Source organism: Cheilinus undulatus, linkage group 17 (assembly GCF_018320785.1).
Source record: "Cheilinus undulatus linkage group 17, ASM1832078v1, whole genome shotgun sequence".
Lineage (NCBI taxonomy): Eukaryota > Metazoa > Chordata > Actinopteri > Labriformes > Labridae > Cheilinus > Cheilinus undulatus.
In genome coordinates, this window is record NC_054881.1 from 39,273,257 (window position 1) to 39,294,303 (window position 21,047).

Here is a 21,047-nt window from a genome sequence, read left to right on the forward strand (position 1 = left end):
ATCCTCGTGCTTTTATTTTCTTAAAATGGAGTTCACATCCGGAAATACAGAGTTCTAAAAACTTATGGTGGGTTTACTTAGATATGATGTACGAAAAAAGCCAGCCAGCCTTTGAGAGCAAAATTTTACAACCACAGGGCCAAGGTCCCCAAAACAACTCCTTATTTATTTATTTATTTATTTATTAATGAACTAAAGTTTTAATTTCAGTCTCTTGGATTAACTTAAAAAATCCACGTCAACGATTTCAATTTATTTTCAAATCTGCTTTTACACATATATTGTTTAGAATTATTTATATACTTTTAATGATTTCATTATCCCGTGCTACTGAACTTATTTTTTTTTTTTTATCGTGTTGTATAATCTGATACGTACTGGTACGTCTGATTGTTTGTCAAAGGAAACTATTCAATAAAGTTTAATCCAGTAAAAAAAATTATAAAAATAAATAAATAAAATTATTATTATTATTATTAAAACCCAGCAGGTTTTAATAATAATATTAATTAATAATTAATAATTAATTAATAATTTGGTCATGTGTCTTGCGGATTGTTGTTGTTTTTAATATGAGACACATTTGCACCATGAGTGAAGTTATTCAATAAGTTAGACTTCCCACCTGTGACTCTAGGTGTTCTAAAAGGACATGTAATGGAATATCCTTCTTAAAAACAAACTTTATTGAACAATTTCAATGTGCAAACAATCAGACATACCAGTTCATATTAGTTTTTTGTTAAAAGTTAATTGAAGACACTCAAAACAACATTTTAGTTCAATCAAAAATAATTTAAATAAGGAATAATCAGTTTGCATTGCCTTGCTCCTAGACTCTGCTTTGCTCTCTCCAGAGGAGACCCACCTTGCAGATTTTCAAAAATATGAAACATTTTAAAAGTGTGGTTTGACTATATGTAGTGTGGTCCAACATGGACACCTTAAAGTGTCTGACTCTATATTAGCTATATTAACACTTTCACTTTTGCTGTATATTTTATTTTATTACAGAGGTGTGACTTTACCTGAACAACCTGGTTGGATATCTATAATCTTGTTGATCTACAGAATAAGGAAAGATTTGATTTTACTGTTCACCTCGTCAGAGTACCGAAAGCAAAGTTTAAATGAACTACTTTAAACTTTTACTTTAAAATGTATAGACCAGTACATATATTTTTGCTCCAGTAAATTTTAACCAGAGCAACTGTACTTTTACTTGAGTATAAAGCCGTGTGCTTTCTCCACCTCTGGTTTATCATATTTGATGTTTTTGTCCATGGAAGACCGATGCTAACCTTTCTGTGACCTGATTGGCTAGTCAAAGTTTTGGGCCTCTCACCTTACATTCGATTGGTCAACGAAACGAAGCCTAGCCTGCGTACGCCTCATCCGATTGGTTCGTGGATACATCAGTAAAACTGCGTTCCCGGACCGTCCCGCCCCCTCTCAGTAAGCTAGTGTGCGGCTTTCACTGCCTGTGACACAGGAATGTCCTTCCCGGTCGCCTTGGATTCTCACGGTATGTAGATATCTGAGAGATAATGTTAGCTGCACAGTCTGTGAAGTGTGCACAGACATGCTGGAGCGTCTGAGGTGTCGGTTTAAAGCTCAACGGTCTGGGTTTCTGTAGACCGGATGATGCTGTGTTGTGAAGTGACAGATGAGCTAGGCTAGCTGAATGCTAGCTAACGTTAGCATGCTCGTCTGTGGGGTTTCTCTCTGCATGGTAACGCTCTTTATTACCTCTCATTTATTTAATCAGTTTAACTTGACACCGATATTATATAGAATTCTAATCAAACTGCCGGCTGACTTCATTACGGTCTAAACTCCTGGGGCATGCTAACTGACTAGCCTGCAGTAGCCATTCTTTATCAGTTAGCAGCCTCTCCATACTGATTAATCTGTCACGTCTGAATGAGAAGTTACTGTTTGTTGTCAGTAAGCCTTATATGAAGGGAGAAAAAGCCAACCACTCCTGTCTGTCTCGCTCAGTAGGTGTCTGGTCAATTGGCTGCATACCAGACAGTGTAGATAGGTAAGTAGCTGGCAGACAGTCAGGTTACTCTCCCACTTAACAGTTAATGTAAGCTTAAACCATGGACCTTGACAAGTTAATTCTAATTTGTCTGGGTCTGGGAGGTTTTACTCTTGAGCTTACTGCATGCCTCTGGGGAACATTGTTCTTATTGATACCATGTTTTTGCTTCAGGGCTGTGTGATAGCAAAAACACAGCCAGACCTACAGAAGTTATCAGCCCCCCCCCCCGAGTAAATTTCATTTTTATTAAAGTATCCCCCAAGTGCTGTTAAATACGGCCTTTCCAAAGATCCTAGTTTTAGTTCATATACTCACATTACTTCACTTTGCACACAGAAACAAAACTATTTCACAAAAACGACTCTGGTTGAGATGATTAGCCCCGTTAGAACTGACCTTTATGTTGAGCCATAGCACAAACTAAAGCTGTGCAATGATGTGCTTTCACTTTGTAATGCTCAAATCTTTAAAATCAAGTCAAAACTGAGGGGTATCTTCACATCTATAAATAACATAAGAACATCAGTACGCGTTTGAGCTGTCAGTGGAGACATCATCATCATGGTAAAAACAAAAGAGATCAGTTTAGACTTGAGAAAAAACAAATGTTGATGCTCACAATGCATGTGATGTAATCATTTCCAAGCATCACCTTTAAGCCAGACTGAAGTCTGCTAAGAACAACCTGCATGTCCTTTAGACCAGTGGTTCTCAATGTGGGGGTCGGGACCCCATTTGGGGTCACGAGACACTTTGAGGGAGCCGCCAGATGCCTTCAAAAAAACAAACAATATTTTTTAAATGTTTTTTTCCCACCCAATTATTTGCCACACATTTTTATCACTTTCCCCCACCAATTTTTGCAAATTTTAACCCATTTTTTGTCATTTTTAATCCATTTGCAAGACTTCTTTTCTGACTGTTTTTCCCATTCTTGCTGCTTTCTACCTATTGTTGTCTCTGTTGACCCATTATTATGGATATTAACTTATTTACACCACTTTTTGCACAAATTTTTGCCCATTTAAAGTACAATTAACTATTTTTATGCCCATTTTTGTATGTGTTACCCACTTCTGCCAAGTTCTCTGCCTTAGTTAACCCATTTTGCCACCTTAAATCCCCTTTTTCCCACTTTTAAATCCCATTTCACCAAAGTTTCCAGCCACTTCTGCCACCTAAATCCACTTTTACCACTTCTTATGCCTTTTTTTTTTTGCCATTTAATGCTGCCTCTCTTAACTATTTTTGGCATCCTAACCCTTTTCTTCTACTTTTAAAATCCCATTTTAAATATTTGTTGCTTTGTTGAGAATTGTTTTTATTCAGGTCGAATATAAAATATGGTTATTACAACTTAACTGTAGAGTGGACCATGATTTTGTTGACCTCCCGGGCCCCCCAGTTTGGCTGGGCCTCAGAAAGCTCTCCCATTTATCCCCCCTTATGTGCGGCCTTGTCTACACATGACTGTTCTAGAAAGTTCACGGCTGTGTTCAACCACCTTCAGGTACAGTGGGGGTCCCCGGTCTCTGGCACCTTTATTTGTGGGTCAAAGGCTGAAAAGGTTGAGAACCACTGCTTTAGACAGATGAGACCAAACTAGAGCTCTTTGGCCACAGGGATGTTGGTGATGTTTGGAGAAAGAAGAACGATCACTGTCTCCACAGTGAAACATGCAGTTGGAGTATGCTGTGGGGATGCTTCAGTGCATCTGGAATCGTGTAGACGTGGAATGAATCTTGAAGAAAGGATATGTGAAGATTTAGAAAGAAAATCTCAAGCGATTGGTAGCAAAACTTGGTCTGGGCTGTTGCTTTGTCTTCCAAAAGGATAATGGCCCAAAACATATGTGGCTCCTGGTGAAGAACTACCTCCAGAGGACCAAAGTGAATGTTACTGACTGGCCTGACAAAAACCTTAACTTGAATCTCTTTAAAAATCCATGGGGTGAACTGGAGGTTCATGCCAGACAACCATCAACAACTACAGGCTGTTGTCCAGCGAAAAGGAGACACAACTGACTATTAGCCTCAGGGGGAAAATGATTTAGACCCTGGTAGTTTTTAGTTTTCATTGAATAATTTTGTTTCTGTGCTAAGTGAAATAATGTAAGCATCCAAAATAAATCTTGGATATTTGGAAAAACTGTGTTAAAATACCTTTCTCTCTTTAACAGCACTTGGGAAATACTATCAAAAAGGCGAAATTTTCATAGGGAGGCTACTGATTTCATCTTTAGGAAAGTAGCATCTTAAGGAAGCCAGTACAATCAGATAACTGTTGAAACTCCTGTGATCTCTATTTGTAGGGTCACAAAGTCAGCAGTCATAAACTGGACCAGTCGGGAAACAAGGTGTGGATGACGAGCTTATCAGCAAGCCCTGAGCTGGCTGATCTCAGACCAGAGAGGAGACCTCATTCAGGGTGACTGTGAGGAGGCTTTGTGGAGTGGTGGCCTGAAGACATTTCAATATCTGAGATGTCTGTCAAACAACCTGACGGGATGTCCATCGCCCAGGCTTTGGCCATGACTGTGGCTGAGATACCTGTGTTCCTCTATTCCACATTTGGCCAGGTAAACTACTTTGCATTCATTGCTATGTTTTGCATCTCTCTTCACTCTCACTCTAATCTCTTAAAATGCAACACATTGGCTCTGCTACTGTTTCTCTGAGCAGTTTATGTTGACAGCTTATGTTTACCTTTCCTCTTGTAGTCCATATTTTCCCAGCTGAAGCTCACCCCAAGTCTGAAGAAGGTGCTGTTCGCAACAGCCCTGGGCAGTGTCGCTCTGGCGCTCACAGCTCATCAGCTGAAAAGGCGAGGGAGGAAACGTAAGCAGGTGACGCAGGGGAAGGAGGGCCAGAAGACTGTAGGGATACCTGAAGCGCTGTTGAAGACAGGAAGGCCGTCATCATTGAAGAGAGGTGTGCATGATTCCAAACTACAACTATTTCATAAACCAAGGAGAGGAATGGGTACATCAAAAGTTGCCAACAAACTCCTACTCACTGCAAAAATACACCAGCAGGGTTTCATATTTTTGCTTTTTTTCTCTCAGTACTGAAACATTGCCAAGGTGTAGACTATTTACACAGTGTGAAGGAGTTTCTTGCAATTTGACAATGGAAAAAAATAAATTTCCCATTGCTGGGTGCATAGGACTCCTATTTTTGTTGCCAGTCTTCTGGTTTTGTGACAAGCCTGTTTCATATCACATGAGAAATTATTCAGCTCTGTTTCTGCTGTTTAGACACACGTGCATGAACATCTAATGGCACGTTTACAGATGAGACATTTTTTCTCATGCAGGTCAGTTTACTGGCCGACAGATGATGAGTCCCAGCACACGGAGCAATGACACCATGAGCGGAATTTCTTCCCTTGCCCCCAGTAAACACTCAAGCTCCTCACACAGCCTGGCATCGGTTAGTATTCTCACTAATTTTGTGGATTTTTTGGGTTTTTTGTGCATATCATTTAAGTGGTTCCATGCCTTTCTAATGCATCTTTCCTGCACTTGCATGCTTCTTTATGTCAAAGATGCGGGTTCCAAGCTCTCCAAACCAGTCAGTTAATCCATCCACCCCCTGGGAAGCAGAGCCTGTGGTGGAAGAGTCAGCGACAGTGGAGGACGCAAATGCAGAGAATCTCTACATAATGGGTAGGTGTTTACTACGCTTCGTTTTTTTTTAAAAACTCTATAAACATGATGGTTTAGATCATTTTTGTGTCTTGTGCATCATGTAAAGGTTATTTCTTTGTATTCTTGCCACATTATGGCAGCCTTATTATACATCAGCTTTAAAACAAGCCTTTTACCAAAGCCTGGGAGGGGAGTTTTTATCTCCAGACGTCTGAGCCACAAAGCAGTTAAACTTATCCATGGTATCTTTTGGTTAACTGTGTCATTAACCCTTAAAAAAGGACATGTCGCTAAATGGTCACACATCAGAAAGGTGATGTTGTGCACATGAGCCATCGGCTGTTTGTCATATTTCACGATCCTAGTCCAAACTATGATGGTGAAATATATGAAGGAACTCCATACATACTCAGACTAAAATCATTCAACTGCAAAACAAGTGCAGAAAGAACATGTACAAAAATAATCTAGAGAGAATGTACAAATTTAGGCTTATAATATTGCTGAATCATCACACTAGATCTGAATCTAAAAGTCCTGTTCCTTACTCTGTATTCTTGTATCATATTTGGCATGTCTGCAATTTAAGACATTAGAATTTAGCTTCAGCCCTGACAGCTGGTATTAGCTGGTATAGTACACAGTCCCTATAAAAAGTTTTTTACCCCTTGGATGTTTTATCCTTTTGTTGATTTTATAAATCAAATCAATCAAAATTATGGGTGTTAGTAGTCTCACAATTAGTGAAATGGGGATCACCTGAATGCAGTGTCTGGAAGGTTCAGTCACTGGTTAATCAGTATTCATGGCTACCATTACACCATAAAGTAAAAAAAACACTCAGGGGATCCAAGGCCCTGAACATCCCCCAGGTTTGAGTTAAATCCATCATCAAGAAATGGAAGGAATATGGCGCATATGTAAATCTGCCTAGATCAGGCCGTCCTCACAAACTGAGTCAGCGTACAAGAAGAAGACTAGTGAGAGAGGCCACCAAGGCACCTGTGACTACTCTGAAGGAGGAGCAAAGCTTTATGGGAGTTCGTCAAAAGGCATGTGGGAGACTCCATGGTAAAGTGGAAGAAAGTTCTTTAGTCTGATGAGACCACAGTGGTGTTTTTTGGCCATCAGACAAGTCGGCAAACACACCATCCCCACTGTGAAACACAGTGGTGGCAGCATCAGGCTGTGGGGATGCTTCTTAGTGCTGAGATGGCAGCCAAAGGCGCCATCACTTAAAGGGTAAAACATCCAGGGCGGGAATACTTTTTATAAGCGCTGTACATTGAAGTTGTAGGAGTTGTAGGAGGTTTCCATTGCAGTATTTTGTATTTCATAATGTGCAAGACACTTTCAATGGGGTACAGCTCTGGACTGCCATGCTGTTGTAGTTCATGCTGACTGTGGCTTGGTATTGTCTTGCTTTAAATAAGCATGAATTTTGCTTGGTCCTTTCCCACTCTTGTCTCTTGCCTGTCCCAGCTTGTTCAGAATGTTTGCGTAGATCCAAAATATAATCATGTTTACCAGTCTGAACTGACAAAGGATTTGCAAACCACTGTAATCTCTTTACATTTTACATGATGTCCTATCTTCTTTGGGACAAGGGTTTGTAAATCAAGTTGATCTGTATTGCATTTAGCCGTATATTTGATCATGTTAGAGCTGACATGTGTCTTCCTGTTAGGGATGGAGCTGTTTGAAGAAGCGCTACAAAAGTGGGAGCAGGCCCTGAATATTCGACATCACACTCACTCAACCTCCAGCAACAACAGCCTCGCTCTGCAGGGGGCAACAAGTGCAGACTTTCCTATGGTAACCCTCAAACAAATCATTACCAACCTTGGCTACTTGACTGTTTTGCATGCTTGGATTATGTTCCAGTCTCTGAACAATGTTGGTGTAGAATTTCAATGTTTGAATACAATGAATTTGAAAGAAATTATATAAACTACAGCTCTTGATTTTACACCATTAAAGCAACACTGTGTGATGTATTTCTATGTAGGCTGAAGTTCGTAATAAAGTGTTTGCAGAGAAGCTGGAGACATTACTGCACAGGGCGTATCATCTACAAGAAGATTTTGGCAGCAGTATCCCAACAGACAGTGTGCTGGCAGACTTTGGTAAGTTATGTTGAGCCTTTAAATACAGATGAGGATGACATTATTATTAGCCCCCCTATGAAAGGTATTTCCCAAGGGCTGGTGAACACAGCAAGGAATTTTGAACATGTTTCCAAACATCCTAGATTATTTTGGATGCTTGCATTATTTTACTTTGCACACAGAAACGAAATTATTTCACAGAAGCTTCCAGTGTCTAACAATTTCATCCTGATCTGTATAGTTACATTTTTATTGATAAACCAGAAAAAAAATCCTTAAGTTTGGAGAATAAGTCTGGAACCAAATTGCATTTTATGGTTCAGGAAGGCGCTATTGCAGCAGGGATTGGGTCTGTATCAGACTTATCAGCGGGTGCACACATTTATACTTCTGTTAAATCAATCCGTGTATAATTTTTCTCCTTTTATTTGGTTTTTGTGGCGTTTCTTTGGCAGAGAGTGAAGGGACTCTTATCCTGCCCACGGTGGAGAGTTTCCACAGATTGCGGGATGATGATGCAACTACGGTTACCTCTGATGACTCTTTCTTCTCCGCTGCAGAGGTTGGCTTATTTCTTCTGTATTCACCTTAAATATTCTCACCCTATAAGTCTTGCAGAGAAATCCACACCTGCTGCTTGCTATTTTAAGCCTCATTACACTGAGCAATGTGTGTGTTTTTTATGTGCAGCTTTTTGATGAAATGTGTCTGGAAAACGTCTACCAGCCACTGAAGCCTGCAGCTCTCTATGAAGAAGCCTTGTCTCTGGTTCGGGAGACTAAAGTGGCTTATAGGTCTCTGAGGTAACTAAAGAGAATCAACTATGCCTAAATACTTAAAGCTGCATTAATCAGCATGAGTGGCTTCAAGCGTAAACCCACTGAGATTCATCAACAGGCTCTGCTGCTGACTTCAGCACTTGTTTTAGTAGAGTTGCTGTGGTTTTATTCTCATCAGTGTCATTTCTAGGCAGCTGATTTTAATGAGAAATGCGCTTATAGGTGCACCATTGAGCACCAGCTGGCAGACAGAAACACCTCTTAAATTTAATGTTTTTTGTTTACTGAGTGTGTAAATGGATAAACGGTAGATATAGACAGGGGATAATAGAAGATATTGTCCTTGTTTAATTTTAAAACTCAGTCTTTTCTTTTCACAGGACTGAATTACTTGAATGTTTTGGTGACCAAGACTTCCTGGCCAAGCTTCACTGTGTCAGACAAGCATTTCAGGTCTGTTTCTGCTCAGACATTCATATTCTCTTTTCTTTTTTTGATTGCTGTCTTCCTTCGCAAAGTCTTGCCTTTAATAGAGGAATTTTCTGATGTTTGACATAGGGATGCTTCTAGCGCACTACTTTCCTTGTTGGTTAAGCAAAAAATTGATCAAAACAGTCTCAGAGTTTGTTAAGAAAACCTGTTTTATACAGAGGAGAAGCTTCCGTCTATGCTCTCTGCCGTAAGCCCAGATCAGTGGAGGGCTGCAGGGATGACTGTCCTCCTGGAACTTTGTTCCATCTTCACACAGGATCTCTGGAGCTCAATCAGACTGACCATCAAGTTCTTGGTCTCCTATCTTACAAAAGCCCTTCTCCTCTGATTGCTAAGTTTGGCCAGGTGACCATCTGTTGGAAGAGTCTTGCTTGTGCATGACTTCTTCCATTTGAAAATTATGGAGGCCACTGTGCTCTTGGGACCTCTCAGTGCACTCTCTAATATGCATTTTCAGCCATGACACCTTCTATGGAAAGGTCTGTGCCTTCCCTAATCATGTCCAAAGAAAGGAGAAGCAATCAGCAACGAAGTCCCTAAGCCTAAGTAAATTCTTACCCACCATGCCAACATGGACACAGTCTTTCTTCAACAGACCCAGGCTTAGCAAAAGGGTGGAGGAGGCAGGGCTCTACCTGCCCCTTCTGCCTACCCTACCAAGACTTCCAACTTCAGCAACACTACTATTCCTGTCCTAAACATGACACCTGAATCTGCAAAAGCTACACATGAGATATGGAGGAGAGAGAGAGCTTGGGAGAAGAAGCAGTGCTAGGGTGAGGTACCCTGACTGGGGCTGGCACTCACCCCAGCCAGACTAGGCTGACACTCTACCTCCCCATTCTGCCTACCCTGGCACAACTCATAATTATACCTTCAACAGACCCAGACTTAGCAAGAAAGCAGGGGAGGCAGAGCAAGGGTGAGCTGCCCTGCCTGGGGCCAGCACTCAACACTGCCAGACTAGGCTGACACTCTACCTCCCTATTTTAACTTTCCCAGCACGACTCATAATTATAACTTCAATAGACCCAGACTTAGCCAGAGGGTGGTGGAGGCAGAGCTATGGTGTGGTACCCTAATTGGGGCTGTACTCATCCCTGCCAGACTAGGCTGACTGACACTCTACCTTCCCATTCTACCTTCCCCAGCATGTCTAATGAAATACCTTCAACAGATGCAGGCATAGCAGGAGGGTGGTGGAGGCAGAGCTAGGGTGAGGTGCCCTAATTGGGGCTGGCACTCATCTTTGCCAGACTAGGCTGACTGACACTTTACCTCCCCATTCTACCTACCCATCGCACGACTCATAATTACAACTATCACCCATCATTTAAGCCCCTAGCCAGCATTTTTCCTCCTGATCCAAATCAACTGACTTGCCTGAACTGCTTCATCTGAGATATTCTTTGCAAACTCTGTCCCTGCACTCCAGCTTTCTAATTAAAAAACACAACTGACCTTTCTACAAACCTGCTACACCCCTCTTCTACTGGTTGAACCCTAACTTTCCATCCTCATTGTTCAGCTTCTGCTCCTAAATATGGGTATCTAAGCTTTGCCCTTTCATAAGCTACCCCAAGCTTCAACTGTGTCCAAGTTGTCTGTCTTCAATCAAGGTGTAGACAGACACAAATCTCTGCAATGATTTAGAGAAATGGGAAGCATCTGAGCTGAATTTCAAGTGTTTTGCAAGGGGTTTGAATACTTATATCAATGTGATATTTTGCTTTTTCCGTTTTTAAAACATTAGCAAAAATGTCTAAAATTCTGTTTTCCCAGTGTCATGATGGACTGCTGAGTGTAGATTAATGAGAATAAAGGCGCCATCAGTTTGCACCTCGTGTGTAAGTGAGAGATCTCTGATGTAATGCCACCCTGGCAGAAATTTTGCCAACAAACCTCACGCCGCCTCTGTGCAGGTGAAGTCTGAATGGGCCATGACTCAGGTTTCTTCAGCTCAGGTGGCTTCTAGCCCAGAGCTCCAAGGTCAAATAAAAACTAGCAGCCAGGAACAGTAGAGGGGACTCACAGTGTGCCTTACATTCAGAGAACTTTACACTAAGACATTAATCTTTCCAATCAGCCAGAGCTCTGAAGAAACCAGATGCCCTCTGTGTATAATGAAAGCACATTTACGATAACATCAAAGAGTCATAAGCTGATAATGATTTTGTTTTTTAGATCCTGTTGTTAGATGAAACTCACCGGACATTTTTCATGGAGACCGGGAAGCAAATGATTACAGGCTTAATGGTGAAGGCAAACAAGGTAAAACACTACTCACTTGGATCAGCACTTATTTATTTGTCCTAATTGGATCAACAGAACGAGCCTGTATTTACTCTGCTGTAAACAAACAGCTTCTGCTTTGTTGTTTTATCTACCTTACTATCTTCTCATTTGTTTATTTTTTCTTAATTCAGAGTCCTAAAGCCTTCCTGGAGAGCTACGAGGACATGCTGCTGTACACTCAGAGGGAGGAGACGTGGCCCATCACCAAGATGGAGCTGGAGGGCAGGGGGGTGAGTAACATTACTGTTCTCAGTGTTATACTTTTATTTCCTTTTTTTTTTTTAATTCTATTGAATTATTTAAAGCAAACAGCTTTTTATAACATGTCTTAGTTTGCCTTGTACTGTGTTGTTTTTGCTTGGATGTTTGTTTATTCATGGCAGCAGAGATGCTCAGGCAGATTACATGAACCTGAGATCTCCTGGGACTAAGGAATTAAAGTTTAACTGAAGCACGGCCACCGCAGTCACAGCATGGTGTCCTTTACTCAGAGTAAAGCTGCCTTTACACTGAAGTGGTCTGTGTAAATGGCAAACAAACCATCTTTACTGAAAAAATTGATTTTGTTTAATCTACTAAAATGGTTTCATTACACCAGAATTCTCTGCATTGTTTCATTGCCTGATGGACGGACTGATGAATGCTTTCCTGAAATAAATTTAACTATCATGTGTCAAAATGTTCAGTAACCTTTTCACTCCTTGATGTTTAAAAACATTGTCACCACTGTTACATCAATGACAGTTTACATGGACTTTAGTATTCCAGTTATGAGTCATATCCCAGTTTTGATCATATCCAGGATACTGTGTTTTCATGTGCACAGAGAAACCTGATTATTCATGTTCCTGTAGATGTGAGAATTCCTAGTATCCTGGTTTATGGTCACCACATCTTATCTGCGCAGGTGTGTGTGATGTTTATTTTATTTTTTGTATTATTTATATTTTCAATAAGAACAGAGCCATAGCATCCCACATCACAACTTGGCCACAAGACTTCCTGTTCCTTTTTTTTTTTACCAGAAAAACAAAGCAAACTGAGCCAAAAAGGATGTATACAACCCAATTATAGTGATAATAGTACATAAATAAATAATCAGATCCAAGTCCTCGGCCCATGGCACATTTTCACAAAAAAACAAATAAAGATATTAAAAAATATATAATATATAATAATAATAAAATAAATTTTAAAAAGAAAAAAACTAATAATAAATAAATAAAATAATAATAAAAAAATAATAATAAAATATATCATGTTGCTCACTGCCACTTTAAATATTCAAGTCTCTTTGTATTAACATAAAAATATAGTAATTTAGTGACTGTTTCATGTCTAATTCTCACCCACCCAGTCCTCCTTATCTGCCTTAGCACAGTGATGCATTTCCTGAGACTTTACCGCCACCAAGTGGAAAAACTTGAAACCACCTTTAAGATTCTCTCAAACCTTTTCTGACCTGCTCTCTTCTATGTACTCAGTGTGATTCCTTAAAAACAGGAAACATAAAATCAAGCAGACATTGATACAGTACATTGTAAAGACAGTAGCACTTTGTATATAATGTACTCACAGGGATACTGCCCCCTGCAGGTAGTTTGCATGAACTTCTTTGACATTGTGTTGGACTTCATCCTGATGGACGCATTTGAAGACCTGGAGAGTCCGCCGTCCTCTGTGGTGGCCGTGCTGAGGAACCGCTGGCTGTCTGACAGCTTTAAAGAGACAGTAAATTAGTGACACACTCACAGATTCCCTCATCGTGCCAGTGATATGTTAGTGAAATGCCTCTTTAAAACGTGTTGTGTTTTTCTGGCAGGCTCTTGCTACAGCGTGCTGGTCGGTCCTAAAAGCAAAAAGGCGTCTTCTTATGGTGAGCTTTAGCCTGTTTTAAAACAGAGGACTTTTTCACAGTTATCCATGGTGTGAACCGTCCCTTTTTTGATGACACTCTTACTTCTCTCCACAGGTTCCCGACGGGTTTATCTCCCACTTCTATGCCATATCAGAACATGTGAGCCCAGTTTTAGCTTTCGGGTTTTTGGGACCCAGGCAGCACTTAAGTGAAGTGTGCACAATCTTCAAGGTGAGAGAATGACCGTCTGATAGGCTTTTACAAAATTATTCACCTCCCTGAATGTTTTAACCTTTTATTGATTATACTTACTTTACATTGCACTGTATTTTGTTTATGTAAGCAAATAACTGCCTGGGGCCTAAGGTGGTCCAGATTTTTGATACTGACATCATTAATTTCTCCTCTGTCTTGTGCAGCAACAAATCGTCCAGTACCTTAAGGACATGTTTGATCACGACAAGGTCCGCTTCACCTCGGCCCAGAGTTTGGCTGAGGACATCTTGAACCTTTCCCATCGGCGGAGTGAGATCTTACTGGGTTATCTGGGCATTGACAGCCTCATGGAGCTCAACGGAGCGCTTCCCAGAGACACAGAAGGCTCTTCAGGAACCAGCAAAGAGGACTATGATGACTGAGGGCTTCGTCAGGCTCCTCCAGGCTGAAAACAGTGGGCTAACCAAGGAGGGAACGACAACTTTCAGCATCAGCATTAAGACTCCATTAAGAGGATTTTTTCATCGGCAGCATCACCGGTTCTTCAGCGAACACAGGAGACTGCTGGGTCTCTCTCATCCACCTCTCACTTGTTATCTGCTGCTGTTGCGTATCAAAAATGCCTACTGTAGTCATGTGATCTCAGATCTGTGAGGATTCGTCTCTGCCTTGTTTCGTGACGTGGACGCTTCATAAAAACCGAAGCTGTGACACGTGAAGACTGGGCCTTCTACACTGTTATTGCTCAACTTGGATCAAGTCTTTTTGGAGAACATGTGGTTTCAATGTAACCTTCCTTTTAACTGACATGTGGAATTTGATTGAACACCGTTGTTTTTGTTGATATGTGAACAGAAATGATATAAGACTGCTGATATTGTGCATCTTGAAGCTTTTAATTAAAGGGGAAGGATTTTTGTTAGCTATGATAATTCCTGACAGACTCTCGCTGCATGATGAAGGACCTGATGGATTTGTCTCTTCACTCATTGTTCCTTAATCCTCTTTAATCTGAAGGAATATTTGTCCTAATCTGGTTCAGTCAAGAATGCTAGGATTCCAAATATCGCAAAAAAAGTATTGATTCTTAAAAAAGACACTGTAAAGTTGGCTAGAATATTTTTCAGCCAAATTCAGTGATCCCTCAGAACCAAAATTGTATTTATTTATCATTTATAGGTGGCATGAAAGGAAACTTCAAACATCTGTTCATTTAAGCCTCACATAGGATTATTGTTATCTTACAACAAGATAAAAATCAGAACCTGCTCTCAGGAAGTAAGAAAGCTTGAAATCAGTATATAGACATGAGCAATGCAGTGTTTGTTTTTTTTTGTTGTCTGATTCTAAAAGTGTGTCTTAACTGCATGTGACAAAAGTTAGTGACAAATCAGTTTGATTACATCCATTCCTATCGTATCTTATCATCTACGGGTGAAGGCAGACAAGGAACAAGGAAAGAGGGAGATGACAAGGAACCAGGAGTGCCTGGCAGGAATGTTGTCTTACTTTTCTTTCACTTTCCCCACACACTGAGCTTGTTAGCCTGTTTTTTAAAGAGGGAAAGTAAAACCAGACAAGACAGCCTGTCTGAAGACTTCATCTCTCAGAGACGGTTCATCTGAGACGCCGTCTATTTCAGAACACAATTGGTACACTTTATTCATCAACAAAGTGTGGCAGTTACAGTCATGACATAACTACATTACAAACATTACAGACCAAACAATGTTTTATAAATAATACAAAGGAAATATAGGTGTAATCTGGGATTAAATTATCTGGGACAAATTTAAAGAACTAGTTACAGGAACTGTGGCTCGCTTAAGCATTGTTAGCTTTAGCTACAGCTGACATAGATACGCTACAAGCCAATGTAGAACAGTTAGCATTTGCAACTTCAGTTTTAGCAAGACTACTGTAACTTAAGCTAACACATGTATGTATCTGACATTACTGCTTTGTGAGATTATTTTAGCTACGTTAGCAATGTGGCTATGTAAGCTATGTTGTTCATATCTATAGCTGAGTTGGCTTTAGCAAATAAGGCTTAAGCTATTGAGATATGTGGAGAACATAGCTATGTAGCTTACATTACTGCTTTATAAGCTTAGTTTTAGCTACTTTAGCTGTATAGCTCTGTTATCTATGTAGCTAATGCAGCAGCTTTGTACGCTTAGTTTTAGCTACTTTAGCCATATAGCTTCGTTATCTATGTAGCTAATGCAGCAGCTTTGTGCGCTTAGTTTCAGCTACTTTAGCTGTGTAGCTCTGTTATCTATGTAGCTAACGCAGCTGCTTTGTAAGCTTATTTTCAGCTACATTAGCTGTGTAGCTCTTATCTATATAGCTTATGCAGCTATGCAGATTTCCAAAGGGGACAGTGTTTTTAATGGAGCTTATTTCCTGTCAAAAGACTCTGTACTTGACGTTATTTAATCTTTTGTTATCAGGTTTTTCCAGTCAGCTTTTTAACTTTTGGTATCCTAACTGTTACTTTGACCCTAACTCTAAATTGAAGTTTAATCTGTTTTTATTCAGAAATTTTTAGCATGTATTTCTGTTCTGAAAGAGACTGTCTCAGATAAAGGTTCTGCAGCCAGACCCCTCTCAGACCAGACGGTTTACCATTGTATAGAGCTTGTCAACTTAAAATTCCTTACTCCCCTTACCTTACCATCAAAATAAAAGGGGAAAACTAAAAGATACGGGTAGAAATTTAAATATTGCAACCTGATATCTGATGCTCACATGCTGTTAGGATGCGGTGTAACCCTTTTTTAAATGGGTTCAATGCTTGAATTCCTTTCAAATATTTCCAGCTTAAAGCTCCTGTGAGGAACTTTACAATTGTTTTGATTTTGGCGCCGCTCTTTAGACAAAGCAGCAGTTAATCTCTTTATAAACCTGCTGTGTAAAAATGAAAAATTTAAAGGTAAATGCAGTGGAGTGATGTTTATTACTGTGCCTTGATACCTACCCCAGAGCTGGTATAACAGGCATAAATAATTATATAAAAGTTAATTTTCTGTTTCGATGGTCTTGTTTGCTTTTGTAGCTTACAAAGGGACATCATTGTAAATTTCAGTCTGTTTCATAATGACTTCCCCACAGGAGCTTTAATGTTTTAGAAGTAGTAGCTTTAATTAAACACAGGGTAAGCTTTAATAGGAGATCTTATAACATGGTTACACTCAGCAGAGAAAATAATCAAATGCATGTTATATTAAGATACAAGTCTGCACTTTAAGGGTAAAATTTGGCTCAAGAGTTTAAAAACAGGGCCTTCTTGTTAAAAAAAAGTGCTTAATTGCTGCATAAAACCATTTTCCACTATTCTTTTAAAGAAGTAGCTCACCATAAAGGAGTAACCCACATATTATTGAAGACAGTGATGGTTTTGTTGTGTCCCAGTACGCAGTGATGAAGACCAAGAGTGCACAGTACTAGTAGGCTGAAATGGAAGCAGCTAAATAGTAAACACATCATTTATTCTATCACTATGCTGCTTTTCTTTTTTAACTTCTCTCAGTGTAAAATCGTCTCCTCGGATGTGTACATGGCTGTGGAGACTTTTAATAAAAGCAATCAGTGCCATTTACTAGACTTAGCAAGATTTTTTTGTTTCATGAGGCCCTATATTGAAGAACCTTTAATGAAATTGTACAGTTAGACTGACATACATTACAAGTGCACTGATGATGCGTTTGTTCCTTTCTTTCTTTGTGAAATTAGAGATAATCTAATACCGGTTTGTCCTTCCTGTTGTAGATTTCGGAGTTTTGTCCTGATACCACTCACCCTCAACGTGTAAAAAAAAATCAATATCAGTAGAAAAACCTTGATTGTTGACATACTGCTAGCTTTAATTTGCTAGCATCACACTGAAACTTCTACTGTATTATATGGGAGCTCAGTAGGGACACTGGTACTGTTATTGTGACAACTTTTTGTGAAATTCTGTCATAGGCACAGAGACACAGAAGCGATGTTAAGATGCCTGGTCAGACTTGAGTTTTCCTCTAATATGGATAGCACTATAAATGCAGATTTATGATATGCAAATGGATTTATTTTTCATGGGAAATTATTTATTTTAAAAGGCACTAGAGTAACAGAATGTATGCTTGTTGCTGCCTGCATGAATGAAAAAAGGGAAGACAATTCTGTCAGATCATTTTGGGTTTCTTAAAGCTCCTGAGGGGAAACCTTTGGTTTGGTTTTGGCGCTCCCTTTGGACAAAGAGTACCTCTTTCTCCTTGCAGCTCCTGTTAGTTTTTCTTCCAAAGAAAAACATTTGGCTTTTTTAGCTGTCAAATACCTCATTCTCAGTTGCTACTAGGTTGTTTGACACCTACCCCCCCTTCAGCAGTTTCAGGCATTACAAATTGATATATACAAACAATCAGTCGTATTGTAAATGGTCCCTTTTGTTCTTTTTCTCATGAAAATTCACCAAAATGAATTTCAGCCTGTTTCATAACGAGCTAAAAAATCCTCACAGGAGCTTTAAGTTTTTATTTTAGCCATCCATCACACAATAAGAGGGCATCTGCTCTTTTTTTTATCCAATCTCATACATTGTTTTTTTTCTGGTCTAGCAAGAAAAAGCAGGATTTTGATTTCAGCACCTCAGAAAAATCATTTAGCTTTTCCAAATTTCATTATTATACCACTGTCATCTTTTTAGCCATGCTTGTTGAATTATTCGTTTGTATATATAGCTTTTTTCCAGAACATGGAAGACTTCTTCTTTTTGACATATGTGCAGTTCTTGTGTTTTAAAGCATTTTGCACTTTATCAGAAAAGCAGGAAGATACAGGAATGTCCATCAGCCCTCTTTGTGAATAATCAACCCTAAAGTTAGATTAAATTATTTATTGCATCATATAACTGAGAAATTATAGGTAAGATTAAACTGTACAGTAGAGAAACTATCTTTTCCAGGAAAAATATAATGTGTTAACTTCTCATTCCGTCCAAAGCTTCAGTTTTCATCTTTGAAATGTTTAATTTGTACTGCATGTGGTCCAGTCCCAGGCCAAATAAACAGAGTATATTTGCAGCAGTATGCATTGTGCAGGCTAATGCAGTCCTGCCACTGGTTAGTTTTGTGTTCACTGCTTTTTCTGTCCCAGAGAGGATGAAGTCCTCCAAAAGCCTTTGCATGTGAAGTGTACTCTCCAAACACATACGTTAATGTATCCCTGCAATATCTAGTCCCAGACTCAGCTCTAGTTGTGTTTAGCTCTGACAATTTCAATTAGAAATAAGATTAAGGAAAGATCTAGGAACATGTGAAAGTCAAGAACCTCTTATTAGTTTAGATTTAGTAGAGTGTAGGATTCTCTGATGGCCAAATGTGGAAAGAATGATCGCTGTATTGAATTTTTCCTTTGCAAGTCTTTGCTGTATGCTACAAGTGTCCTAACCATGCCTTTTGTCTTTTTTAATGTTAAATGACATGTCAGCACAAATTGTAAATTGGTTTTGATTCTCCATGTTAAATGTTATTTTTGTTATTAAACATGTTTAATATGCCTTTTCCCAAAGATGGTGTCTGACTTTATTCAGTGTTCCAACAGTAAGTGCTGGTAGTGTGTTTGCTCTTTTATTTGGAATGTTGGGATAATGACCAATACAATTAATGCACGTGCACAGCCTATAAAAACAGTCACTCCCTTGGGTGTGTTATTGGTTTTATAAATCAATCATGGTCAATATAATTTGACTTTTGTGACAATAAAAATCTCTGTGTCAAAGTGAACACAGATTTCCACAAATCAATGTAAATTCAATGAAAATATGTGATGTGAAATAAGTGGCTGCATAAATATTCACCCCCTTCAAGTCAGTATTTAGTTGAGTCACCTTTGGCTGCAATCAAAACTCTGAATCTGTGTGGATAGGTCTCGGTCTGGGCTTTGACTCTGCTGCTCCAGAACATTCTCTTTGTTGTCTCCAAACCATTTCTGTCGCTTTCAGCGCATTGTCTTGCTGGAAAATAAATCTCCTCCCAAACTGTAGATTATCAGGATTTTCCAATATTTGGCTGCATTCATTTTACCCTCTATCTTTACAAGCCTAAACTGGCTGCTGAAAAGCATCCCCACAGCATGATGCTGCCACCACCGTGCTTCACAGTGGGTATGGTGTGTTTGTGGTCTCAACAGATAAAAGAAATTCCTTCCACTTGACCGTGGAGGATCCCACATGCCTTTTGGTGAACTCTAGTCCAGACTGAATCACAAAAATCTCTATTGAGGTCTGGGCTTTGACTCAGCGACTTCAGAACGTTCACCTTGTTGTCTTTAAACCATTTCTGTGTAGAAGAATAAATCGTCTCCCAAGCTGTAGTTCCCTAACCGACTGAATAAGATCGTCCTCCAGGATTTTCCTGTATTTAGCTGCATTCATTTTATCCTCTATCCAGGACTAACAGCTGAGAAGCATCCCCACAGCATGGTGCTGCCACCACCATGCTTCACAGTGGGGACATGTCTCTAGTCCAGATTGAATCTAAGTTTTCTCCAACAGTGTCTTTCTCTTTGCCACTCTCCCATGAAGCTTTGACTGGTGAAGAACCCGGCCAACAGTTGTTGTCTGCAGAGTCTCTCCCATCTCAGCTGCTGAAGCTTGGAACTCCTTCAGGGTCATAGGAGTCTTGGTGGCCTCTGTCACTAGCCTCCTTCTTCCTTCTCACTCAGTTTGTGAGGACGGTCTGATCTAGGCAGATTTACACATGATGGATTTAACTGAACTCTGGGGGATGTTCAGTGCCAGTTCCTTCCCCTTATCCTTTTCGATAACCTTTTCTCTGAGTTGCTTGGAGTGTTGCTTTGTCTTCATGGTGTAATGTTTGCCACAAACACTGGTTAACCAGTGACTGGACCTACTTTACAAAAAATGTTTTCACTTTGACATTAAAGTGGTTCTTTCTTTTGTGGTTTTTTAAGTCCAAAAATCCCAATTATATTGACCATGATTGATTTATAAAAGGGTACAATAGGCATGATTATCTTGTAGTGCATACCCCAGCTTTAAGTAGCTACATTGACATGAAGAAAGGAAATTTTACACAGAGTCATAATGCAGTTTATGGTTGTAATTTTCCAGGAAACATAATGTTAGAGAATACCTCAACATTATAAAGAAGGTCCAGATTTGATGTGGTTCTCTTTTAGCTCTTTGTAGAACTTAGTGGAGTTAGAATAGAGAGAGTTCTGGTGTTCCAGTGTATGACCAGCAGAGGGCGCACAACACGCATTAAAATGTTAAGCTTAGAACTCTTAATAATGCTGCTCATACCTTCTGCACAATGAGATTTTCTTTCTATTCAGGTATATGCAACTGCCCTCAAAACTTCAGTATAGCAAGCACAACTGCTGGAAATAATCAATAGTTTAAACAGCATGGCAGAGCAGTTTTAAAGTTGTTATAACTCCAGGACAGGGCTTCATCACGGCTATCTTGAGACTGAGCACACAAAAGTGACACATATCCAGGGCCTTCTCCTCCTCTGTTATTTGCTTTCAGTTGGAGGTACTCAGCCCTTTGGATTATGTTAGTTTGTTCATGTTCTGGTTTTGCTGTTTACTTTCT

General features: G+C 39.7%; 1 protein-coding gene across 1 annotated transcript; it reads left to right on the top strand.

Moving 5' to 3' along the window:
* The first annotated feature begins 1,434 nt into the window (after nt 1–1,434).
* On the top strand, nt 1,435–18,985 carry miga2 (mitoguardin 2). The gene is made up of 16 exons (XM_041810946.1): nt 1,435–1,525; nt 4,359–4,625; nt 4,767–4,977; nt 5,363–5,478; nt 5,594–5,714; nt 7,384–7,511; nt 7,705–7,822; nt 8,260–8,366; nt 8,495–8,607; nt 8,964–9,036; nt 11,260–11,346; nt 11,502–11,600; nt 12,967–13,101; nt 13,193–13,246; nt 13,343–13,459; nt 13,648–18,985. Exons 2-16 carry the CDS (start codon nt 4,530–4,532, stop codon nt 13,864–13,866), a joined length of 1,794 nt encoding a protein of 597 aa, XP_041666880.1. The 5' UTR covers nt 1,435–1,525; nt 4,359–4,529; the 3' UTR covers nt 13,867–18,985.
* Nucleotides 18,986–21,047: the final 2,062 nt, after the last annotated feature.